The 26,526-nt window shown below is 46.4% G+C and overlaps 1 protein-coding gene and 1 long non-coding RNA gene across 4 annotated transcripts in view; one reads left to right on the forward strand and one right to left on the reverse strand.

Annotated features, from left to right (window-relative positions):
• Window positions 1-7,144: 7,144 nt before the first annotated feature.
• LOC126935517 (uncharacterized) lies at window positions 7,145-23,918 on the reverse strand. Its single transcript, XR_007719251.1, has 5 exons — window positions 23,793-23,918; window positions 22,675-22,735; window positions 19,167-19,298; window positions 18,518-18,615; window positions 7,145-7,580 (listed from the first exon to the last, which is right to left on the reverse strand). It is a non-coding gene; the product is annotated as an uncharacterized LOC126935517 (long non-coding RNA).
• A 641-nt stretch (window positions 23,919-24,559) lies between these two features.
• The window catches only part of UBE2U (ubiquitin conjugating enzyme E2 U), a 63,700-nt gene continuing 61,733 nt past the window's right edge, over window positions 24,560-26,526 (forward strand). Inside the window, exon 1 of one of the 3 annotated variants that reach the window (XM_050757355.1) lies at window positions 24,560-24,843. In XM_050757355.1, the coding sequence (XP_050613312.1) occupies window positions 24,829-24,843 (15 nt within the window). In that variant the 5' untranslated portion in view covers window positions 24,560-24,828. The other 2 variants (XM_050757261.1, XM_050757165.1) reach the window with 2 other exon arrangements.

Raw genomic sequence — 26,526 nt, forward strand, 5'->3', positions numbered from 1 at the left:
AGTGTATTTCAGGCATGTTGCAAAGGAAGGCATGTTTTTGTTCATACAGTTCAAGGTTTTATTGCATGTATTCATACTTGCCCTTCTCACTTCTCTCTCTCTCCATACATACATACACACCCAAACACAATGTTATTAACAACATATTTAGAATAGTTATTGCCTGCTTTTTTGCCTATTTGGTCTATCAAGATTGTGAGAAATAAATTATAGTCCTCAATTAGAAGAGTATGTTCACAAAACTCACTCATAGTTCTGAAGGTTTTTACTTTCTATATTTAAATGCTATGTAACTTGGTACATAAAATGTCATGACAGTTTGGTTCTCCTTATCCCATGCCATGCTTTTTGTCTTATATGCTACTGAATCTGAAATTAATATTTGGCCCATGCTCTCCTTCTGATTTTATGTTCTGGTATGCTTTTTTTTTTTTTTTTTTTTTTTTTTTGAGATGGAGTCTTGCTCTGTCACCCAGGCTGGAGTGCAGTGGTGTGATCCCGGTTCACTGCAACCTCTGCCTCCCCAGTTTAAGGGATTCTCCTTCTGCCTCAGCCTCCTGAGTAGCTGGGATTACAGGTGCCCACTATCCTGTCTGGCTAATTTTTGTATTTTTAGTAGAGGCAGGGTTTCACCATGTTGGCCAGGCTGGTCTCGAACTCTTGACCTCAAGTGATCCACCCGTCTTGGCCTCCCAAAGTGCTAGGATTACAGGCGTGAGCCATTGCACCCAGCCATATTCTGGTATACTTTGATTTTTTAGAACTTTGCTTCAGAACATCTCTTACGAATAGTATTCGGCTTGATTTTGTTTTACTCAATATGAAAAGATGGACTTTAATAGGGCTTGCTTTAGACTTACTGTTAAACGAAAAGTTAAAAAACTATTGTAGTTAATAATTTCAAGCTTCCTTCTCTCATCTTTTCTGATTTTCTGCTTTTTGCCCCCTTCAGATTCTGTTGCCATTTCACCAGATTTTTATGTACTTCAAGGTTTTAGAAAGGTCGTGTATTCTATTCTTAGCTTTAACTAATTTCAGCTTTTTGGACACATTCTAACCCTTATGTTTCTGGCTGCCAGATTCAAGAGTAAAACATGGCATATATTGAAGTCCTCCTGTTTAAGACTACTATTAGGATATTTTGGTTCCAAGAGACAGAAGTTCCCGATGAAATGGCCTTAATTCCAAGTGGAATGCATCAGCTCCCTTAAGTGCCGAACCCAGGAGTATGTCAGCTTCTGACAAGGCCACTCTGGGGCTCACCTTTAGTGACGTGCATTTGTGATCGTATAATTATCTGCTTGGCTGTCTGTCCCCCACCGGTGGTGGGCTTGCTTGGTGAGCCTGTCAGGAATGCTTCCGGCTGACCAGCAGTGCACTCAGGTGTAGGCATATTTGATGGTCGTGTAATAGCTGTAAATCAGGAGCCAGGCAGTTGTGTGGGCCTGAGTGAAGGAACTGTTTACAGAGGCCTGGACAAGATGCCAAGGACTCACCAGGGACAAGGAGGCACCCAGAAGTTAGCAATGCTGCGAGCTGTTGCCACTCCAGGCCTGAAGGTCTAGGAAGGAAACAGTGTTGCCAGAGCTCAGGGGAGGGGCCTCAGACAGAAGGTGCTGCTAGGAGGGAGGGGTGCAGCCTCTCCAGATAAGGGTGCCCAGAGCAGGGAGGGATGCGAGCCAACACCCAAGCCTCTTTTACTTCCCTCCAATCTCTCTCCAGCACCCGCACTGGCCAGTGTCGCTGCGAGGCAGCCAAACTGGTTGGAGTCTGCAGGGGTCGGCCTTCTAAGCCCTGGGTGTCTGGATGGGTTATGGAGAGTAACCAGCCGGGGTGGCTTCAGAGAGCTGACAATACCAGAGTGCATGTGCCGGGTATGGTGGCTCATGCCAGCACTATGGGAGGCTGAGGTGGCCAGATCACTTGCGGCCAGGAGTTCAAGACCAGCCTGGCCAACATGGGGAGACCCCATCGCTACTAAAAATACAAAAATTAGCCAGGTACAATGGTGCATGATTGTAATCCCATCTACTTGGGAGGCTGAAGTGGGAGGATCCCTTGAACCCAGGGGGCAGAGGTTGCATTGAGCCAAGATTGTGCTATTGCACTCCAGCTTGGGTGACAGAGCGAGACTCTATCCCTCCAGCACCCCTCTAAAAAAACCAGGGTCCATGTGAGTGTCTCTGCCTTCTCCTGCCTTCTCTCCATTGTGGGGGGAATGCCTGTCGCAGCTCCAAGCCTCCCACACTCCTGTGACACACTCGCACCCAGGGAGACGTAGGGTGGGCACGAAGTCCTGCCTGTGTTATTGTGTGTTGCACTAGGGGAGAAGCTTTCCCTGAGACCCCCAGCCAACTTCTCCAGGTAGCGTTGGCTATAGCTGGGTCACAAGCCCGCCACACTTTCCCAACTACAGGTCAATATGATGGAGTGCCCTGATCACCTTAGACCATGGTGATCCACACCAGGGCTCTTAAGCCACCCTCTCTGGCCCAGGCCCACCGAAGGGTGCTGCAGGGTTAGCAATTCTCAGGCCCCATCCCTTACTTGCCTGCAGGAGTTGACATGATCACTCTTGTCTGTTGTTTTTCTTAAATTGGTTTTATTGAGGTATAATTTACATACAGTAAAATGCTCTCATTGGAAATGTGCAATTTAATGAGTTTTTACAAAAGCACTCATACTTGTAACGACCACCATGGAGCCACAGAACACTCGCATCAGCCCAAAAAGTCCCCTAGAGCCCACCTGCAGTCAGTTCCCACCCCGAAACCACAGCCCTGGGGAACCAAAGATCTGCTTTCTGTCACTAGGATTATTTTGCATTTTCCAGAATTGCATATAAATGGAATCCTACGGTCTGTATTCTTTTGTGTAGAGCTTCTTTTGTCAGCACGATGGTGTGAGAGTCACTGGTGTTGTGGCTCGTATCAGCAGCTAATCCCTTCTTACTGCAGAGTGGCTTTCCGCTGCACGAACCTGTCACTGTTGTTTATCCACTTCTTCCATTTTGATGCAGTTTCTTGGCTTCTAGAGAAACCCTCCTTTTCTCATTTATCTCCTCTCCCTTACCTCTTAACTTGGGGGCTCCCAGGGTTCAGGCAGGTCCTTTTCTTGTACTCACCCAGTTTCAGGGCTTCACATGCCTCCTAGAGGCAGACCGCCAAATCTCAGCCTGCCACCGGTCCTCATAACTTGTGCACACAGATATCTTCTAACAGCTCCCACTGCACACGCCTGCATGAGTTTCTTCTCCCTGCTGTAACAAACGACCACAAATTTCACTGCTGAAGCAAAACAAATGTGTCCTTTCATAGTTCTGGAGGCCAGAAGTAGTGGCGTCAGGGTGTTGGCAGCTGGTTATTCTGGAGGGAGGACGAGCTTCTAGAGGCCTCCTCCGTCCTTGGCTTGTGGCCCCTGCCTCTTTCTTCAAAGCCAGCAGCGTAGGTCCCTTTCTGACTCTGACCCTCTGGCCTCCCTCTTATAAGGACCCACTTTGTAATCACATTGGGCCACCTGGATAATCTAGTTTAATTTCTCAATCTCAAGATCCATAACTTAAAAAACCTGCAAAATCCCATTTGCCACAGAGGTGATATATTCTGGGGACTGGGATAGGGGTATCACTGGGACTCATGATTCCACCTGCAACCAGATAAAACCCTAGAAATCTGACCTTCCCTCCACCGTTTCTTCCCATCTAAGATATTGCCCCGGGCTGGCCTGACCTCCCCTCACCCTCACCAGCCCATCAGTGACATCTATTGGTCCTCTCTCTGAAATATACCCAGGACCCAGACACTCACTCCTCTCACTGGCGCTGGCCCAGGCCTGCACAACTTTCTCCTGGGCTAACGCGCTAGCCTTCATTGGCCTCCCTGCATTCCACCTCCTGTCTCACTCAGGGTCAATGCCAGGGCCTCAGAGTGGCCTGTCCAGCCTCACAGGGGTGGCCTTTGCGCCTTTGGGGCCTTCTTTTCAGCTCCCTCCCGTCCCCCACTGAACGGGGCAGGTGGCCCCCTTGCTCCTGTCACATGGTGCTCCTTCTGCCTGGAGCCCCTCACCTCCTCTCAAAGGGGCCTTCCTACTCCACCCCCACCCCTGCCTGCTGGCGCTGGTCCCTCCCCTGCTCTGGACTGCTTTCCCCAGCACCAAGCTTCTCATGCACATGTCCTCTGCTCACTGCCCATCTTTCCCATTAGAAGGAAAGTCTCATGAAGGTGGGCTCTCCACCCATGTTGTTCACCCATGTATCCTGAGTGGCCTGCAGCTCTACAACATGACAGAGGCTCAGCACACGTTCACTGAACCAGTGAACCAGGGGAGCCAGATCTCAGGGGAAGGCGGGCGGCACAGGCTTGCCTTCCTGGTAGGTGGGGTGAGGACAGGGCTTCCTGTGTGGAGGAGCTCAGTGAGTGGGACGGTGGTCCTCAGAGCTGGGCTTCTGCTGGGGTGGGGTCTGGATGGGAATGAGGTGAGACTGGAAGCAGGAGCTGGGAGAGGGAGGCTGCCCTAGGCAGCTGAGGAGGAGGGAGAACATGCTACAGGGCTGGGATATTGGGGGCTGGGGAGGGATCTCTTCACGACAGCTGTGCTGCCCACGGTGTGTGTGTGAATGGGTGCCTGTGGGTGCCTGTGTGGACATGCCTGTGGCAGGGGAGCGTCTGCTCACGGTGCCCTGAGGTGTGCTTCTGGCAGTGTGTGTCTGGAGGTATGATTTGTGTGCATGTGTGTGTCCTTGTATATTTATGAGTATCTGTGTGTGTGAATGTGTGTCTATGTCCATGTTCATACGTGCATTCATACATGAATGTGTCTGAGTGTGCCTTCGTGTCTGGGAGTGAGTGCGTCACCATGCATCTTTCCATCTGGATATCTGTGCACATGTATAAATGTGTGTGTGTCTGCAAGTGAGCGTGTGAGCGGGTATGGCTCTGATTATCAGGTCTGCATGTCCTGCTGTGTCCCCGGGCTGGGCATCTGTATATGATGTGGTGGCTAGCCGTGCATGGTCATGTCTGGCCCCACGCGTGGCCCCGGAGGGCGCACACTTGTATCCATGCACGCGGTGCCTCTGCAGCCAGGCCCTGCCAGCCCGCTCCCCTCCCCCGTCGGGCTGACGGCTGCCTGGGGCGGGTCTGAGGAGCCAGAGAGCTCTTCGCCCGGTCAGTGTTAGGGAAATCTGCGTCATCAGGCGCAGGATTGGAAAACAGCCAGCGCAGGGGGGCCCTTGAGCCCGAGCCGTCCCCTCCCGCGCTGTCACCAGGGCCACTGGGCTCGGGTTAACTGATCGCAGGGAAAAACCCATTAAGCGCCTGCCTCTCCCGGTCATCCGTTATCGCGCGGACGGTCGCCGTCCCGGCTGGCACGCGCTCGCTCCCATTACCCGCTGTCTCTGCGAGGCGGCTCTCCCGCCCGCGCACCCTCCCCGCGGCCCCTTTGCCGTCACGCGGGTTCTTTTCCTCCTCCTTAAGAGGCTGACCTAATTTCCACTCTTTGTCATTTTCTCCCGACCAAACTCGGAGTCGGCTTTCTCCAGGAGCTGCTGGGAGCCTGGGCTCCCACCGAGCAATCCGGAGCAGGATCAGTTCGTCCGAGGTGCATACAAGATGAGAAACAGAGCGCCGGGTGCAGCGCCAGGCACCGAGCTGGGCTCCTCAAAGGCAGGCTCCAGTCCCTCTTCCCTGCTTCTTTCCGTGGGAAGGCAGAGGTGACTGTGGTTTCCAGAGGGGCAGCAGCAAAAACGAAAACCTACTGTCCTCCTCCAGCGGCTGGGTCCTACCTGGGGAGGGCCTGTGCTCTTCATCAGCTCGGCCCCCAACCCCAGAGGGGAGCCCGGCTGGAGGTTTTCTCTTGCTGCCTGGGTGCCTGAAGTTGGCAGATTGGCCTCCCAGGTACCTTGCTGCACCCTCACCCTGCCTTGAGTCAGCCTCTGCACCTCTTAGCGTCCCTGAGAGGATCCCCCTTCCTGGCACCCATCGTGCACACCACAAACTGGACAATGTCCCAGCCACCCTCAGCTCTGCTCCCTGTGAAAGGCACGGAGCAGGCGCGGTCCTGACTGGGGCTGGGTTCCCTGGGGTATGCGAGTGCCCGTGGGGCCTGTGGGAGGGGGTGTCTCACCCAGTGCTTCAGGCCCAGAAGCCAGGGTAGAGCCTCAGTGGACACAGCCTCATGGCAGAGGAGCTGCAGGAATGCCCTTGGACCTTTCTGCTTCCCGAGGCAGGCAGACTTAAGGGGAACTGAGCTGGAGAAGGCCTCCATAGCTCAGTTCACCCCCTGATGCCAGCCTCCCAGGAGGCCCTGGTGGGTGAGACCCGAGAGTGCAGGTTGCCAGCAATTTGGGAGCTTTCTTGGGATTTCATTCCGCTTCCCCCTGACCTCCTAACCTTCTGATTCCCTGACCCTCTGACCCCTACCTCCTGGACCTTGGGTAACCATTGCCACAATCCCTGCCCTGCAGACTTCCACACCAGCCTCTTTCCACCCCTGTGCCCCGCTTCCCTGCACTGCCAGAATGATGCTCCTCGCCCTGGGCCAGGAGATGGCTTTGGCCATGTCCACTTGTGACTGGACTTGCTAGTGCCCCTGGATTCTGTCCCTCTGGGGAGGGTTAGTCACGGTTCCTCTGTCCTCCAGCTCATCCTCACCTGGTGCCACCTCATGCCCATTGGCACCCACAGTTTCATTCCTAAACTTGGAGCAGGAGGGCAAGCTGCCCCCTGTGGGTCCCAGCCCATTTGCAGATCACTTATTCTCTTTGGAGAATTGGTTTCAGCTTTGCTTTTTGACGTTTCTAAGTTCCATGTACTAAGCCTGCAATTTTTCATGCACATATCCACATGAGTGACATCATCCAGGCCCAGAGAGAGAACACTGTCTGCACCTGGGAGGTCACTTGTGGCACCGCTAGGGAAATATCTGCCCCTACAGGCCAACCACTATTCTGATTGGAGATTAGTGCTGCCTACCCTTGACTTTCATAGATGCGGAAGCAGCCAATAGAAGCTCATTTGTATCTGGCCCCTCTCACCACACCTCTTGCCTGTGAGCATCCCTTCTGGGTCGGTGCGTCAGCCATTGTGTGCTATGGTATTGTAATATTGCAAGGTAAGCATACGCTCTGTAGCATTGTGGAAAATTTTAATTAGTTGACAACGCTTAAAATTCAAGAGATTTTACACAAAAATACAGATATCTGACTTCTATGGAAATATTAAGAGCTCTGGCATCAGGGTCTGCATTTCTGTGCTACGGCAGATGGTGGTGCTCAGTAGGGCGGCCTCCCAGGTGAGCCACAGTCCCCACCTTGCCCTATGGTGGGCCACAGCTGGGAAGGCTCACCCACATGCATTGCCAGTCCAGGCTCTAGTAAGCATCAAACAGGAAGCTGCTGCAAGGGCTCCCTTCCCTCCCTTGCACTTCCTGTGATGCCCTGACCCAGCTGGCTGGATGCAGACACCTGTGGCTTGTTCTGCTGTTTTCCTTGGCCAGCTGCAATCCATTATCAGTCCCTGGCTGGCCATGAGTGCTCCTCTGCTCGGACTTTGCTCTCCTCTGCCTTTAAAGGGCTGAAAGCTCTGAGGAAGGACAGAAAGAGGGATCCAAGTGAGGTTCTGGGGTGCAGTTCATACTCTTCTTAATTTATACGCATTTTTTTCAGCCAATAGCTCTAATGCTAAAGAGGAAATGCCAGATTAGAGGAGAAGGAACAAGGGAGCACACACAAGAAAGGGTTTTTGCAGCCAAAATATGACTGCACTGAAGTTTGTTACCATAAATGCCAATGGAATTAGGACACTGTTAGCTCAAGAAAAGGAGAGTCTTACAAACCATCAAATCATCAAGGTCAATGTAATCCTCTGGGAAATTAGGCTGGGAAGGCTTAAAAATATAGACATATAGAGGGAGAAGGTCTGCTGACATATTTATGACTAGTTGAATCTTAAGCACATATGAATTGCTTACTCACAAATGAGTACCATAACATTTGCTGACCAGGATTGGCAAGATACCTTACCAAATGACTATGTTAGTAAATACAGTCATGCATTACTTAACGAAGGGGATACATTCTGAGAAATGACCTTAGGTGATTTTGTCACTGTACAAACATTATGGTGTACAATTACACACACTTAAATAGTACAGCCTACTACAAACCTAGGCTATATAGAGTATGGCCTACTGCTCCCAAGCTACAAACCTGTACAGCATGTTATAGTACTGAATACTGTAGGCAATTGTAATGCAATGGCAAGTATTTGTGAATCTAAGCACTTATCATGAATGGAGCTTGTAAAACTGGAAGTTGCTCTGGGTGAGTCAGTGAGTCAGTGGTGGGTGAAGTGATGGGTATTGTACGCTATAGTAGACTTTATAAACACTGTACACTTAAACTACACTAAATTTATTTTAAAATCTTCATAAATTAACCTTTCGATTTATGAACTTTTTAACGTTTTGACTCTTGTAATAACACTTAGCTTCAAACACGCACAGCTGCACAAAAATATTTTCTTTATATCTTTATAAGCTTTTTTCTATTTTTGATTTTTGTAATTTACTTTTTAAACTTTTTTGTTAAAAACTGAGATACAAACAGACACTAGCCTAGGCCTACACAGGATTAGGATCATCAGTATTGCTGTCTTCCACCCCTACATCTTGTCCCACTGGAAGGTCTTCAAGGACAATAGCACACATGGAGCTGTCATCTCCTACAACAGTGCCTTCTTCTGGAATGCCTCCTGAGGGATCTGCGTGAGGCTGTTTACAGTTAACTTTTTTTTTAATAAGTAGAAGAAGTACAATCTAAAATGACAAAAGGATAGTACAGCAAGTACATAGTTGTTTATTATTATCAAGTATTATGTACTGTACATAATTGTATGTGCTATACTTTTATGCGACTGGCAGCACAGTACATTTGTTTACACCAGCATCACCACAAACGTGAGTAATGCGTTGCACTCACAATGTTATGATGGCTATGACATTACTAGGTGATAGGAATTCTTCAGCTCCATTAATATCTTTTGGGACCACTGTTTTAATTGTGGCCTGTTGTTGACTGGAATGTCATTATGCTGTGTGTTACTGAACTGAATTCTTACCTAACAATGCTTAAGAGAAAGGCCTCTCTTTAAAATTAGATGGGATGTTACTTACACTTTGAAAAAGGACACTATCTTGACATCCTGAAATAAAGATAATGCAGAGAATATTCAATTTGAAGGAAAGCAGTTTTAAATGTTTCATGGACTTATGCTCCCAATTGTAAATCCAAACACACACAAAACAACAGAACTACCTACACAAAGCCATAGATTAATGCTTACGTTCTGCCCAACCTTATAGGCATAAGGACCTTGCATCAGAAATAGGTCCAGGACAGACCCCATCCTATGGCAGGTACTCCTTACCTACTGCAATCCTTGGGCATTAGAAAAAAATCAGTCCGGTTACCATTTGGGCCCATTTTAACACAATTCCCTGAAGGGCTTCTTTTGGGTCTACATGCATTAAAATCACTTAAAAGGGACTGGAACTCCCTAATGGCATAACCTAGGTAGTTTACCAACAGTCAGTCTAATAAGACTAAAACTAATATTCAGACAAAATGACAGTTTAGGACTTATTTTTTCTTTCCAGAGTTCACTGGAATTGATTTTAACTGATCGATTTCAGACAGATCAATTCCAAATTGGCCAACATTGATTGTATTGGTCAGCTTGGCTGCAGTAATAAACAACTCCAAAATCTCAGTGGCTTGCCTTTCAAGAGCAAATGTTTCTTTCTCACTCACGTCTATCAGCAGAGGTAGGTCTGCTGCAGTGGCCCTGTCTCCAGGTGTCTGAAGGACAAAGTGTTCTCATGACAGAGGGACACAGCAAGAGGCAGAACTGAAACACAATCATTCAAAAACTTCTGTGCTTACAAGTCAGCTGTCACATCCTTTCAGTCAACACAAATTCTGAGGCCAAACCTGACTGCAGGACATGGACATATCTCCACCTGCGGAGAGGTGCAGCAAGTTGCATAGTCATAAGCAGGAATATAGAATCTTCTTGCAGGGAAGGAAGTGAATAGTTGGGAACAAGAATAAGATCCCCCAGGCAGCTGAATCCCTGAGTGAATAGAGGCTGTGTAGCAAACCCAGATGGAAGGGAAATGGCTGTGCTTTGGTCAGGAGTAGGCTAAGGCGGCCTTCCGGTGCAGCATGAATCAGCAGGTTTGGAGCCCAGGTGCACAATCCCGCATGTCATGTAACCATGCCATGTGAGGCACAAGATGATCACCCATGTGAGCTCGCACTTGGCTCAGAGCTGCTATTGTCTGTAAAACGTATAATTACCCTGCTAACGCTGTACATACAGCTCACTCGTGCCCAGAGAGAGAGTAAAGTCATGTCGAAACTGTCTAAAATTCCTCGAGTGTTTTTCCAGCTACCTGCCACTCACCCACCAACTCCCCTCGGACTTCAGTTAGAATGTGACAATTGGCATCACAAACAGGATCCTGAGGTGAGTGAGCCTTTGGTCCCCTCTGATTCTGGGTTGGCCATGTGGCCGCAACATGGGTTGTGGTAGCCGGTGGCAGCTGTGCTGCTCAGACAGGTTCCAGTGGAAACCTGGGAGGCAGTAGATGGGTCTGCCATGAGCATGGAAAAGGCACTGAAGCAGTGAAAGAGCAGAGCACCAAGAGGGAGCAAGCTTTTGCCTGCAGAGTTGGATGGGCATTTTTGACTGTGCTACGAGAAGTACACACCCAGTCCCTGAGGGATACAGCACTGGTAAGGGCCCTCCAGGCACAGGCAGGGCACCTAACACCTGGCTACACAGCTCAGAAAAAGAGTTAGAAGCTGCCATGAATAGGGACTTCCAGGTGCAGATGGAGCACTTGGAGGCCGGCTACAGAGCTTGGAAAAGTAATTAGAGGCTGCTGTGAATCCCCGCCTGGGTCTGTTGTCTTGGCTGAAGACCCCCCACTGAGTCTGATACTGAGGAGGAAGAATCCCCGTTGTGGGCTTGCCCAGTGGTTCATTAGAAGGTAGATCATGAAGAGCCGTTGCGGCCCCAAGGGCAGGCTCAGGGACCCCCCGCCATAACACAACATACTTCATATGCTGCCTGTACCCCAACTGAGTTGCAGGAATTAGGCAAGCAGTGTCACAGCATCCAGGGGAAACTGCCCACATGGATGCTTTGTTTGTGGAACGAGGGAGCAGATAGTATCTCCTATTCCACGTCTGAGATGGAAAAGCTGGTCTTTATCATTATTCACTCCTCTCTTTGTCAGCAGCTGCAAGCGAATAGGTGGTTGGCACAAGGGCAAGGTGGCCGCACCCTGACTGAGCGGCTAAGGGCAGCCATATGGACTGTGTGGAATGATGCCCGTGAAATACCCCAAACCATGAGTAAATGGCAGTTGTATACCGATTTGGTGCAAGTCAACTGGGAGATGGGTGTGCGGCAGGCTGTGTTTGGCCTGAATGCTCAGGGGCCAGATGATGAATGTTTCACCTCCCACATGAGGGATCTCATATTGGGTTCTGCCCCCCTGAGTGCCTTTGGCTTCCTAGCTGCTGTCCTCACCCGGTACATAGGGCACAGCATACATGAAGTGACCACTGCTATGGCAGCTCTCAGGGAAGCTGAAGGCCATCCACAGGACTAAGGGGTCTGTGCCATAAAGAAAGGGAAGATGCTCCACCTGAAAGGCACCCCCCATAGGAGAAAAGGGGACCCCAATGAGCAACACACTCAGGGATGTGGATAGATTTGATTTTGGCCAGGGTTGACTGAGGGAAAATCCATAAGCAGCCCAATGAAGGACTCTTAACTTTGTGGAGACAGTTGTCTCCAGAGCAGCAATTCCAGAAAATGTCCAAGGGAGAGAAGGACATTGCTGTGTGACCCAGTCCCACCAGGTGCTTCAGCTTAAAGACTACTTGCTGCAGCCAGGCAGACATGTAGAGCCTTTTCTCTTCGACTAGGGAACCGGCCAAGGTGCCCAGCCTGGGGGGACACCAAACAACCGGAGGCCACATGTGGAATTAGTGATCCAATGTACAGCGGGTGCCAGCGCTGGTGGATACTGGCGCAGATGGCAGCCTTGTTTATGGGAACCCGAATAAGTCTCTGGGCAAACCTGCTTACATTGATGGTTATGGAGGCTGGTCAGTGGCAGTGAAACCTGTATCTCTGTACCTTGGTGTTGGCCGTTTGGCTTTCCGTTTACATACTGTGTATGTCTCTCCCATACTTGAATACATTGTGGGGGTGGACATTTTACATGGCCTGGTGTTACAAAGTATGGCCGTGGAATTCAGACTCTGAGTGCATGTGGTGAAGCCAGTGCTGCATGGACATACGCATCACCAGCCTCAGGTCCTGCCACAACCCTGATGGGTTACTTCCACCTGTCAATACCATTTGCTGTGTGGGCATACAGAGATAACTGAGACAATTAAAATGCTGGAGGAGGTGCAGATAGTGCGTGGCACCCACAGCCCCTAGAATTGTCCAGTGTGGCCAGTTAGAAAGCCTGATGGAACTTGGCAGATGGCGGTGGACTATCAGGAACTGAATAAATTAACACCCCCTTTGCATGCAGTTGTACCATCAATCATGGATTTGATGGACCATTTGACAATGGAACTGGGACAGTACCACTAAGTAGTGGACTTGGCCAATGCATTTTTCTCCATAGAAATCTCTCCAGAGAACCAGGAACAGTTTGCCTTCACGTGGGAAGGGCAACAGTGGACTTTTACAGTGTTGCCACAGGGCCATGTGCACAGCCCCACCATATGTCACGGTCTAATTGCCACGGATTTAGCCACCTGACAATGTCCAGAGGAGGTCTGCCTATTACTGATATTAGGTTAACCTCTGATTCTCTTGCAGATTTACAAGTGGTGACGCCCCTCTTGCGGCAACATTTGGCAGCGTGCGGTTGGGCTGTCAATGAATCCAATGTCCAAGGGCCTGGATTATCTGCCAAATTCTTGGGAGTTATCTGGTTGGGTAAGACAAAGGCCATCCCAGAGGCTACTAGTGATAAGATTCAGACATATCCCCGGCCCACCACGGTGAAGCAGCTGTAAACTTTTGTGGGTCTCCTAGGATATTGTTGGACATCTGTGCCCCATTCAGCTCAAATGACAAAACTGTTGCATGGTTAAAAAAAAAGAAACCTACTTGGGATTGGGATGATGCAGCTGAGACAGCCTTCCTGGCAGCCAAATGGGCTATTCAGCAGGCACAAGCCCTATGGGTAGTTGACCAGGGGTGCCTGTTTGAGCTGGATGTGCATGTGACCACAGATGGCTTCGACTGGGACCTCTGGCAGCGCACGGAGTGCTTGAGAATGCCAGCAGGCTTTTAGTCCCAACTATGGGAGGGAGTTAAGCTCTGGTATTCCTTGATAAAGAAACAGCTAGCAGCTGTGTATGCCGTCCTTCAGGTTTGTGAGAATATGACAGGGCAGACTGCAGTCATCATGCAGATGACTTACCCAATAGCAGAATGCGTACGTTCATGGGTAATGACCTCCTGGACTGGGATGGCACAGATATCCACTTTGCCAAAGTGGGGTGCATACTTAGAGCAGTGGAGTACATTGAGTACAAGTCCCTTAGTAGCAGAGTTGCAAGAGGTCTTGGAAACTGTAGTCCTAATGTAAGATAAGGCCATGGGGCCTAAGGCGCCCCTAGACCCTGAGCCTTCACTATTTAGGGAAGGGTGTCCCCCTATTCCCAATGGGGCATGGTACACAGGTGGGCCTAGTCGAGGTGCTACTGCTGCTTGGACTGCTGTTGCAATTCAACCTAGTACTGACACCATATGGTTTGAAACCAGGTATGGACAAAGTAACCAATGGGCTGAACTTAGAGTAGTATGGATGGTGATCACCAGGGAGGTCACACCTGTAGTAATCTGTGTCAGTAGCTGGGCAGTCTATCAAGGCTTAACCTTATGGTTAACTACCTGGAAAATACAGAAAGGGTTAGTCAGCCACTGACCCATTTGGGGCCAAGTCATGTGGCAAGACCTTTGGGAAATGGGTCATCAGAAAGAGGTAACTATTGATCATACATCAGGCCATACGCCTTTGGCTACCCCTGGCAATGATGAGGCAGATGCCTTGGTTAACGTCCGATGGTTAGTCGGCACCTACATGAGATGTAGCCTTGTGGCTACACTGGAAACTAGGACATGCGGGAGGTAAACTGATGCAATGGGTCAATAAGCATTGGGGTCTATTCCTGCCCAAGCAAGACATTTGGGAGGTTTGTCAGAAATGCCCAGAAATGCCCAGCATTTGGGAGGTTTGTCACAATGTGCTCATAATACCCTAAATGGAGGTAGCTACCCAATGTTACACAACAAGCGACGATAGGGTGACTGCCCACAAGTAGATTACATTAGGTGGCTGCTGAAGTTGCAAGGGTATACACATGTGTTAACAGCTGTGGACACAGTCATGAGCCTGTTGTTCACCTACCCTTCAAGTGGCCAACCAACAGAACACCATCCATGCCCTGCAACACTTATGGGCCCTGTATGGTCACCCTCTGGCTGCTGAGAGTGATAAGGGAACACGTTTCACTGGACAACAGGCACAGAAATGGGCATAACAAATGGACATAAAGTGGGGATTCCATGTACTATACAACCCGCAAGCTGCACATATAATTGAGTGGTATAAGAGGCTCTTAAAGAATGGGTTACGGTAGCATGTCACACCCCCGTCTTTGTGGGGCTGGAGTTCCAGGCTGGACCTGGTACTTCAAATCTTGAATGAACAGTCACAGAAAGTTGACCCGGCCCTAGTGGAGGCTTTGTTACACTGGGCCGCCATCCCCATCCAGTTGCAGGTACATACCAAGGATGACCTCCTCCAACCAGGTATGGGGATGAACGGTAAACTGTTGTTACCAGCCCCAACGCCCTTGAAGGCGAGGGAACAGAAAACCTGGCTGTGGCCATGGACCCTCCAAGCCCCCTACTGCCAGTGGTTGGCCAGCATGACTCCCTGGGGGTAGGGCATACACCATGACTTGCATGTCACTCCTTGGGTATTCAATACATGGCCCCCACGGTTGACTGTTTTGTAGGGGAATGGCCAGGGAAGGAACCCTCCTCCAGGGAATATATGTATTGCTTGTGTGACCTATTATGAGTTCCCCCATGACTTTGGCACAGATACAGGACTCAAAAGAACCATGGGGAGCTGAGAAGATGTGGTATTATTGCCCAGGGCAAAATCCCTTGATGGTTGCATTGTTATCCAGGGATGAAAGGTTAGCCTGTATTTTGCTTGAGAGATGTGATTTACCTCTGTTAGTACCTGTGCGTGCTCTGTCATTTCAACCATAGGTTAACATGCTCCAACTGCATCGTGAACTGGGCCCACACCTATGCTGTGGTGACCAATATTTCCAACTGTTGGATCTGCACCACCCTTCCAGCAGCAGTTGCAGACAACTTGCTTGGCACATGCATTCAGCATCTGCAGAGAACTGTACATGGCTGGAGACTTGGGGTCCCATGGATGACACCTGGAACGCCGTGTGGCAAGCTTCAGACAAAAGACACTACAAGACCCACGGCGCACCTACCTCTGGCTGGCCCATAGCATTTACGATGAGTGGGGCTAGCTAGTGGGGGAACATGTAGTACCCCTAGCCCAGGCGCCACGGTGCATCGAGCAACATTGGGATAACACCACTGTGGGATGGGTACCTGTCATGGCCTGTGTAAACATAACACATGTCACCCCACTGAAGTTATGGTGGGCATTCCTGGGCTCTGGCCTATGCTGGGCCCTAACAGTCATAAGTAGCATAACTGGGATTCTAGTAGTGAGCTGTTGCTCTCTGTATTGTTGCTGTGGGCTATGGATTCAGGGCTCTGCCCTATGGGCATGTGTCCCTGCCCAGAGGATGCCCTCAGCCTAGGGGGTGGAGTGTAAGGGAAATGGCTGCGCTTTACTCAGAAGTAGGCCGGGGTGGCCTTCCAGTGCCGCATGACTCATGGGTTTGGAGCACAGGCGTACAACCCTGCACATTATGTAATCACACCACATGAGGCATATTAGGTGATCACCCATGTGAGCTTGTGCTTGGCTTGGAGTGACTGTTGTCTGTAAAACATATAATTACCCTGTTAATGCTGTATATATGGCTCGCTTCTGCCTAGAGAGAGAGGAAAGCCATATCAAAACTGTCTAAAATTCCTCAAGTGTTTTTCCAACTACCCACCACTCACCCACTGACTGCCCTTGGACCTCAGTTAGAACCTGACACCAGGGCACCCATGTCCTTCTCTTTCCTCAAATTCATGTCAGACATCACTAATTGGTACTCTTCCAAGCTGAACTCAGATTTAGCCTTAAAATTTTCAACATATTTGCCTATATAACCTACCACTCAGAAATGGCACTAGAAATAAAACTTGTTAGCCATCCCTGGGCTGGAGCAATAGTTGTCAAACCAGGTTATTATCACAATTGTCTGGGGGAGAACCTAAAAATCATAACTTCTCAGGACCATTCCAGAAAGTACCAGAAAACCTTAAAAATCTCCTATAAATCCCTGACAGATAGCATGTAGCACTGTAAAATCTAGTTCTTCCTCCTTCCTGGAACTTGGACAAAGAGAATGTGCGCGTACAGCATGTGTTTTTCAACTGCACTGGCAGACAAACTAGCTGACCTTGAGCAAGTAAGGCAATCTCTATTATCTTATGCATCAAATGGGGTAAATATAGCATTTACACTATTCTGAACACCAAGGGTTCTGACGTCAGCCTGGCTTAAATCTCCCCTTCACCCTTTGGTAAACATGTGAACTCAGACAAGTTACTGAACTACTGTTTCTTCACCTGAAGTATCTATTTTACAGAGTTGTTATGAGATTTAAACAAGATAATTCATGTAATCTGAATAGAAGAGCACCTGACATAAAGTCCTCAAAAAACACAGTCTATCTAATTTTATCATTTTTTCTATAATACTTATCTCTCAGAATTGGTATGAGCATTTAATGAGAATATATGTGAGTATATGAGAGGTATCTGTAGATGCTCAAAGAGTGGTAAGATTGTTATTATTCAATGTGTTTTAAACAACTTTTACCAAGGGATATATTATTTTCTAGTATGGTAAACAGAGCACAAAATATTCCATTTAATTATTCATGTATATGGCATCACATAGAACACCCAGAGGACTGGTGCTAAGGAGGTGCAGGGTGGGCTTAGCGAGCTCCTCATTCAGCTCTATTATCTCCCTTCAAACCACCCCTAATAAACATACGCTAACTAAAAACAGCTTCCAGACACATCCCTAAGCCATCCCTAAACCATATGTCATCCCTTAACCCCCTCTTCCAAGCTGATTGCCACCTCAAAGTCTCTCCATCGTCCAATTCCATAATTACCCTTGGGGGCAACTGAGAGCACTATAAAAAGTATATTAAATTGATATATATGAAAAGAGCCTAGAATAATTACATCTTTTAAACACCTGTATACACACACTGAATAGTCACAATTAGATGTTATTGAATGCAGTATCCCTCAACCATTGAAATTCTCATGTGGGGAAATGAATGGAGAACTGATTTTTCTAAAACACTTCAGTGCATGTAAAGTACGCAAGCTGGTACTGCTTTCCTTCATCACAGACACCTTTAAAGGTGAATCATCTCGTAACACAATTCTGAGCAAGACTTTTTATAACTTTGATCACGGGCTTTGGGCACCAGCCTGCCATGGAAACCAAACTGGGTGCCTTTAAACACCAAGAACCCAAAACAAGTAAACAGCTCTTGCCAAGTTGTTTACACAATTCCCACCCTAGAAAGGTCCTTGATGCCCAAGTTAGTCCCAGCCAGTTTGCCAGGGACTGTCCCAGTTTCAGCACTGAAAAGTTCTTTGTCTCAGGCAAACCAAGACTGTTGGTCCCCCTAGCTAAAGCAGAGACAGCAAAGTAAAAGCCAGTAAGTATGATTCTGAATTCCTCCCCGTAAACACAAACACAGACACAAATAATGATTAAGTGGCCTCTGCATGTCAGGTGCCTTACAGAGAAAGGCCTAATTATTTTGTAATTAACACACTTCCGAAATGTGGGGGAGTGTACAACTCCAACTTTAAAAAGAGGAACCAAGTATTTCTTGAGCCAAGGCTTTTATAAGCTAAAATAAAATTTTTAAATGAGAAATTTCAGGAATTCAAGTTACTGAACTATGCTGCCCACCTCTTTCTTCCTGTTTGATCTTTGAAGATTAGCGTTCAGTATTTTTCATGACATTTATATTGAGGAAGGAATATAAGATTATTAAAAGCAGAGAAACTCAATATTGGGAACTCACATCAAAAGGTCTTCAAGACAAAGAAGAGATCATAGGATTTGAAACCAGAGTTACTAGAAGCATGTGTGCTGCACTTCATTTTCTAGTTAACAACATAACCTACGTCAAAATATGATTTAAAACACTTCTCACAGCTGAGTTGACATTTGGCAATCCCCAGCCTTCTTTTGCTCTCGAGGATGGGGGGTTCAAATCCACACGACGTTAGCACTTTGTACTGCTACATATTCCTGGTGAAGGAGGAAAACAGTCTTTTAGTTTAAGTAAAATGAAAACATCTGTTTGAGTCCTGAGGGAAAGAATTATTTTTACATAGTGGAGAGAGGATGCCTGGTTGTTAAAGCTGGAGTCAGCCTCAGTAACATTACAAAAGGGAAATAGTTACACTGTTAGTTGCCTTCCCTTGCTCACTTGCCTTGCTCACTCTGTCCGTCTGAACCGGGCATGGCTTGACTAGATTCTCTGTACAGGGTCTTACAAGGTATTGGCTGGGTTCTGCTGTGATCTGGAATTCAGGTACCTTTTCCCGCTCATGTCGTTGTGGCAAAATTCAGTTCCTTGGAATTCTAGGACTAAGGCCCCAATTCTCTTGCTGGCTGTCAGCCAGTGGTCACTCTCAGCGCTTGGAGGCTACCGACATTCCTTGCCATGTGGCCCCTTCCATTTCCAAAGGTAGCAACAGAGAGTCTCCCTTACATAGAATCCCTCTCATGCTTTGAGTCACTGATTTCAGGAAGGGTCTAGTCCCATTTAAGGGCTCACCCGATTAGGTCAGACTTACCCAGAATAACCTCCCTTTCTTCAAGTCGAATGTGCTACATATAACTTAACCACAGCAGTAAAATCCATCATCTTCACAGTCCTAAGGATTGTACAGGGAGTAGGGATCCTGGAGGTCATCTTAGAATCCTGCCTACCATAAAAATACAATGCAAGATTTTTCTTTTCAAACTTGTAGTTCTATTTTTAGGGGGAAGAACTGGGAGAGAAAGTCCAAGAAAGCATATAGTAAGACTTAATTAAATCTACTTTCCCTTAAGGGTACAAATTTACTAAAAGTTAACATTTTAAAATTATTTTTATAAATAATAATAGTGGTATTTTCTGAGCTACATAGAGAGTACTATAAGTGTATTCATAAGTTGCAGAGGTCAAACTCAGTTCTCAAGATATTTACAATCTAAAAGAGAAGATAGGATACACATTTAGTTAACAGATACGTATTTGGGCACTGTTTTTATTTTTTAAGTTTTCAGACTTTATTTCACAGGGTTCAACACAGAAATGTACTGGAGTTAGTAATGCGGTGCCCAGCCTTCCCGCCGCCTGCTTTATCTGATCCTGCTCCTAAGGTGACTGGGCTGGGCTTGGAGATGGGATGGGGCATTGCAGTTTAAGGCATTTCTGGCTTAGGAGCCATCCCTGTCACCCCTGCACCTGCCCCTTGACCTTGGTCAGACACGGGCTGGCCCTTGGTTATTCTGAGACAAGGACGACCATCACTGACACTGGAGGAGGGTTTGCAGTGAGGCAGCTCTCTGCCGCTCTTGGCCAAGACGGGAGAGATGAGACCCACCACTCCAGGGGTCAAATAAAATCAACACATGAAGAACACGGCTAGTGGCCAGGCCCAGATACCCAGGCAGGCAGCAGAGGTTAACGCCATGGTATAGTGGGCTCTTCTTGGGGACTCCTTACAGGGCCTGGGGTGTGACAGAGGGACAGAGCCGTGTCCAGGGTGGCTGGGTGGTTGGGCAGGGCCAGCTGAGGGTCAGGGTACCCAGACTGGCCCTGATGTGGCCTCTGTTCCCCAGCAGCCTGGGGCTGGCGCAGGCAGCACGGGGAGGAACATAGAGCTGCCCAGCAGTAACATTGTTTCTAAGTCACAGTATTGGCATAGGAGGCTCAGCCAGGCCCCAGGGTCCAGCCAGCCTAGGAGAAGGCCGGCCAAGGATGGGCGCTATTTTATACAGCAGTGGTCTGGCTTTCTTGGGTTTACATTTTAACAGCAGGTAGAAATGCAGTCACAATAGTCAACAAAAACAAAAATAACAGCTGGACAAAAATATTCTCACAACTCTTGAGAGCAGCAATAATTTACTGAAGAAGACCAGAGAGCTCACTTAGTAGAACATGAGTTCTACTCGTGAGGCAGGGTAGCTTAGTGGCTAAAAGTATGGACTCAGGTTTGCATCCTGGCTCTGTTGCATTCCAGCTGTGTAACCTTGGGCAAATCATCTAGTGTCTCTGTGCCTTGGTTTTCCTCATCTGTAAATTAGAATCCCAAGAATGCCTACTGTACAGAGCTATTAGTGAGGATGAAATTAATTCCCATACAGCACTTAGAACAGCATGCTCAGCACGTGGAAAGTGCAGGTGTTGGCTATTACTTACTCTATGCCAGGTGTGACTGAGTCATTGGCAGGGATTATATCTTTTAATCCTCATATGATCCTGCAAAGTAAGTATTACTATTGGCTCCAAATTACAGATGAGAACATTTGTAGGTACAGGGAAGCTAAGTAACTTCTTCAAGATTATCTTTATAGGTTAATAAGACACAGAACAGAACTCAGGTCTGCCTGCAAGGCACATTCTATTTATCAACAGACTTACTAATAAATTAAAGCAGTAGAAGGACTGAAGATGGGAATTTATTTTCCCATTTGAGTTGGTTTGTCTAACCTACAACCAAACACAACAAAGCTGATGAACAAGGCAGAGAAAGACAGGGCTCAGGAGTGAGAAGTGACAAGAAGATCATGACAGCAATGATATCATGTATGTGAAAAGTTTACTAAAACTAACATTTGTTGTAATAAATGGAAGGTGATACCATGCAGAGAAAATATTTTCAGATGGGCCTCTCCTTATAAATTTCCAATTTTGAGTGACTCAGATGGCTGAACAGCTGATGCTATTAGTCTTCAGCTCCTGCTGCTATAATATTAATTGTAGGAGGCAAAGCTGGCTGGTTGCTACACAGATGCTAGGCACACACACACATGCACACATAGGATAAGATATGCTATGATTGCGCCAAGACACTCCAGCCTGAGCAACAGAGGAAAACTCTCTAAAAAACAAAAAGAGAGAGAGAGAGAAATACAAGATGCTGGCCAGCCAGTGAGTACATCTGTGATCTTGTTTAGTTAGCATCTCCAAACACAACAGTGCCAAACCCCCACATTGGCAGGAAGCTATTTATTTCTCAAAAAATCCATTCCCAAAATATTTCTGGAAACCTTAACCTGTTTGTCCCCTCAGCCCCTCCGGGTGCGGGACCTTCGTAAGTGTCTTTCCCTTCCTTTTTGGCGACCTGGGGATTTTGCTTATAATCTGTGTCCTGGCTGCAGCTCTGCAGCCCCTTCTGCTCTGGTGGCTCTTGCTCTCAAGGGTGCTTCTGCTTCACTGTCTACTCTGTCACTGTCCTCCAGATTTTAGCCTCCTATGTGTCATGGAGCTGGCTGAGCTTCTCTATATCACCCAGCTCTTCACATCTCTGCAACCCTCTTTCTTGGCTTATGCCTAGTTCTTTCATGGAAGGTCACTCTCCTGGCCTCAAAACTTTCTATTCTGCTAAGTTCAATTCAATCAGAATATACTGATACCGCCTCTGAGCCAGGTGCTTGGTGCTGGGAATGCAGCGATGAATAAACAGGTCTCCATGGCCTTAAGAAATGATATTCTAGTGAGGGAGAAAATCCCATAAACAAATAGTTTCAAAATAATGTGGTGATAATATACAAAGATGAACCCAGGTCAAATGAGAACACAACCCATTCTGGCAGTTCAGGATGGCTCCAAGGAGGCATTTATGTCTTTCAGGATGTGTTAACAGTTTTTAATTAGATTTAAAAAGAGGAAGAAAGGTCAGGGAGAAAAGATGATGAGCCTAGGCAAGATGGGTACATACAGGAAAAAAGATACACAGTTTAATGGAGTGAGTACCTCAAGTATGAAGCAGAATGAGTGTCAATAAAAGTAGGGATAAATAGGAAAATATTATGGAATGCTCTGCTTTGCCATGTTAAGAAACTTATATTTAATTCTGTAGTGTGTGGTTTATCAAGCAAAAAAAAAAAAAAAAAAAAAAAAAAAGTCCATTTGCATACACATACAAATGTACAGACAGACACATATAAAGTTGCCCGTGATTTCAGCCATCCCACCTACACCCCTGGAAGTAAATCCACATGTTGAAGATGGGATAAGCTGGGATGAAGGGAATCCCTTGAAGTATTTTAAGTAGAGAATTTCATGATCACATGTTAGTTTAAATACATTACCATCAAGTTTCATGACAGGCAAGTCTGGAGTCAGGGAGTACAATACAAAGATGTTCTGTATCTAGGCAAGAGATGACAAGGTTATGAAATTGTGCATTAGTGGTAAGGCTTGAGAAGAAGCTATGACAACAGCATGTCTTGTGAGTCATGGGGAAGAGGAGGAGTCAGAGATGACTTCAAATTTCCAACTGGGACAGAAGCTTGGTTGGGAGAAACAGTAATTAGTTGATTTCAAACGTTTGAGTTTGAAATGTCTTTGGGACAAGACAGCTGGGTGATAACCAGGCAATTGGATATAAATTAGGAGGCATACTAGTCAGAAGTCCCAAGAAGAGGTCAAAGCTATTAATATAGGTTTGTTGTGGGGAGAGACATATGAATATCTTCCAACTTGATTTTCATTGTGCTAAAGTATCATATAAATGCCATCTTCTAAAAATTCACAACAAAGAATGTTTTTCTTTACCTTAATTTTCTTTTCCTTTACTTACTTTTATCTTTCTCTTACTTTAACATAATTTTCCCTAGAAGGAAATTTTAAACAAAATGGAGGATTCTTATTGTATGACATGATGGCTACAGTTAATAAAAATGTGTTGTATCCTTGAAAATAGATGAAAATAGATTTTAGGTTTCCTCAGCATATGAGGTAATGCTTATGTTAGTTAGCTCAATTTAGCCATTCCATAATGTGTACATATTTCAAAATATCATATTTTCCATGATAAATAAATATATATATATATATATTTTTTTAAATACAAAAGATTCTGAATTCCTTATCACAATAATCCATTAGGGTGGAAGAAAGGACTGTGGGACCACAGTGATATGGACAAACCTAGTTAGGATCTCCAAACTGGGTCTATTCCCTTCTCACTGAAGATCTATTCCCTTTACTCATGTTCACCTGACATTTCCAGTCCTACACAAGACCATGTTAAAATCTGATGGGATGGAAAGAAGAGCCAAAAAATTCAATCCCAGATACTAGTTGATGTTTTCACAGGAAAAAAATCCTTTACATTTAGTTATATGAAACATAGAATAATAGCATTTTATTGTGCCAACATTTTAGTACAGTTAACATGTTTTTGGTGATTTCTAAGCTACCATACCTGGAGATGAAATTTACTGTGGGATCCTTCCAGGTGGTCTCCCCAAAATTCATTCTTCGTAGAGCAGCCAGAGTAATCATGTAAATATAAATCAGAGCATGACACTCTCCTGTTTAAACCCATCCAATGTAATCCCATAGCTATTCAAATAAAGCCCAAACTTCCCACTGTGTAGTCCCCCAACTTTATCACACCCCTCCCAGGCTCCTCCACAACCTCCCCGACCTTCCTTTGTTCCCTTTTCAAGACAAGATCTTTCCTGACTCAAAAATATCCTGTTTTCCTCTTCCTAGAGCTCTCTGCCCTCAATATTTCATGTAACAGGCTCCTTCTCATCTTTCATGTATGAGTTCAAAACTCCATTCCTTACAGAGGCCTTCCCTGACCACCATTTCTAACCCTTAATGACCTACCCCACTCTCTATCATGTTACTGTTTTATTATTGTCCACATAACGTTTATCACGATCTGAAATCATGACTTTTGTTTTGTATACTTGTTTATTGTATATCGGAGCCATAAAGACAGTTACTTCATTTGAATCTTTCACGTAAAAGAAAGTATTTAATAAATATTTGTAAAATGAATGGACTAAAGGAACATCCGGATTCCACAAAATTAGTAAGTAAATAGTAAGTAAAAAAAGAAAGCACTCTGAACCAAGATGCCAGGCTCTGTTGGCGCTGGCAATGGAACCGTGTCTTACAGTAGTTCTCACTTTGGTGAAAACAATAGACAATTGTGATGCCGTATGACAAATGCTAACTAGGAGGCAAATAGAAGGTCCTGTGGGATCACAAAAGAAAGGATCCCTTAAAGAGTCGTTAAAATCTGAAAGATGAGTGAGTGAAGGGGAAATGAGTGCTGAAGGAGTAGAAGGAATGTGGTAAAGGCCTAGGTAGCAGGAACAGCAAGTGCGAAACTCTGTGGGAAGAGATGGGAATCTGAGAAATTTTAAGGAGTTCCCTGTTTCTGGAGCACTTTCCTAGGATGATCGTAAGATTTGATGACATAATAGCATGCACCACTACTGTGAATGGTAACTCGCCATGTAAGTTAAGATATTGTTATGAATAAGGGCAGACCTGTACCTGCCAGACTGAATTCTGTAGACCTTCAATTTCGACTTCCCATTTCTTTTGATATTCAAAGAAAAAGGAAGGATAATTTCGAAGGGGGACATTGTGTGATGGCTTCTGTGACTTACACGCTGGGTCCTGGGAACTCAGCCCATCCTCTACATTAGTTGTGTAGAGTGCATGTTGGTGGGCTGAGAAGGCGTGGTGTCGCCTTGACCACGAATCTCATTGGCCTTTCAAAGGGGAAACTGTTGTAGGATTGGCTGTGGAGAAATCAAGAGGCCTGCCCCCTGCCGCTGATTGGGTGACAGCGGCCAACCCCCTGCCTCTGTCTCGCGGCTGCCCCACGGGGGCTCGTTGCTTGGCAACCGATTTGCTTCCTCCTGTGAGTGGCTGCGGGATTGCACCTGTGAAGCGGAGACAACCTGCTAGGATCTTGGTAGGCGTACACCGCTCACTCCCACTCAGGCGCCGACGACTCGGGCTTGTCTCCGTTGCTCATCCAAGTTTGTCTTGAGACTGGGCTTTGAGCTGGCACTGCAGTGAAACGCCGCAGATGAGGAAGTGCCCAAGTTTTCCTTCGGGAACTGCTCGTTTAGAGGAGTCAGGAGTAGAAGTCATCGTTATATCCCAAATTTAGAAGCCACTTATCTTGGGAGCGTTCCGAGTCTAAAAAGCAAGTAACTTATGTCAATTTACTAAGTGTGGGAAAGTGACCCATAACTTCAAATATCCGCCTCAGAGTAAACCTGAGGCATTTGGGGACAAGTGCCAGACACTCCGCTGCCTGTCATGCACGGCAGAGCTTACCTCTTGCTGCAAAGAGACTTCTATGATCTCAAGGAGAACAATTATAAGGTAAGTACTGGGCACGTAGAGGAATGTGTTTCATTGTGCAACAATTTTTAAGAGGCAGTTTAACCAATGTTTATTCTATAAGTGATAATTTAGTTAAACCTGATTTGCAACTACAGTATTGTTATTTAATGAATCCATTTCACTAAAGTAATGTATTTCATATTAATAACAATTATTATTACTTCAAAATAATAATGCTTAACTTTATTGAACATATTTTGCGGAGTAATTTAGGTGGATCTAGGCACTGAATATCAGGGTCTGTCATGTAGCTAGTGACTAGTAGGTGCAGGCTTATGCTCATTGATTCTAATACTATACAATAAGTAGTATTTCATTTTACCTACCAAAAACCTAAGCCTCAGAAACATTCTGTAAAGATTTGACCCCATGATTCCATTATAGGGTTTTCGGACTTCAAAGCCCTAGTTCTTAATTCTTGTGTTCCACTACTTACTGTCTAGTGCACTTTTACCAGCATGACACATAAATGCCTTCCCTTTATAGTTTTAACACAAAAGAAGCAATGTCCTTGGCCTTAATGCCACCAATGAGGTTATCAATGTCCATGGGTGCCACAGGCTGATTTACGGAAAATGAAAAATGGAAGAGGGGGCGAAGAGGGAGTGCTTAAGGGAAATAATAGAAAGAAAGCTGTCCATGGAAGGTATAGAGTGCTTCCCACAGTTGCTTCAGATGTAGTTCAGTGGCATTGTTCAGTTTTTACCTGTGCTATAAAAGTACTGCCTTCACTGGAGATGTTAGGAACAATTATGGAGTCCAACAGCAAACATTCC

This window comes from Macaca thibetana, chromosome 1 (genome assembly GCF_024542745.1).
Source record: "Macaca thibetana thibetana isolate TM-01 chromosome 1, ASM2454274v1, whole genome shotgun sequence".
Taxonomy (NCBI): domain Eukaryota; kingdom Metazoa; phylum Chordata; class Mammalia; order Primates; family Cercopithecidae; genus Macaca; species Macaca thibetana.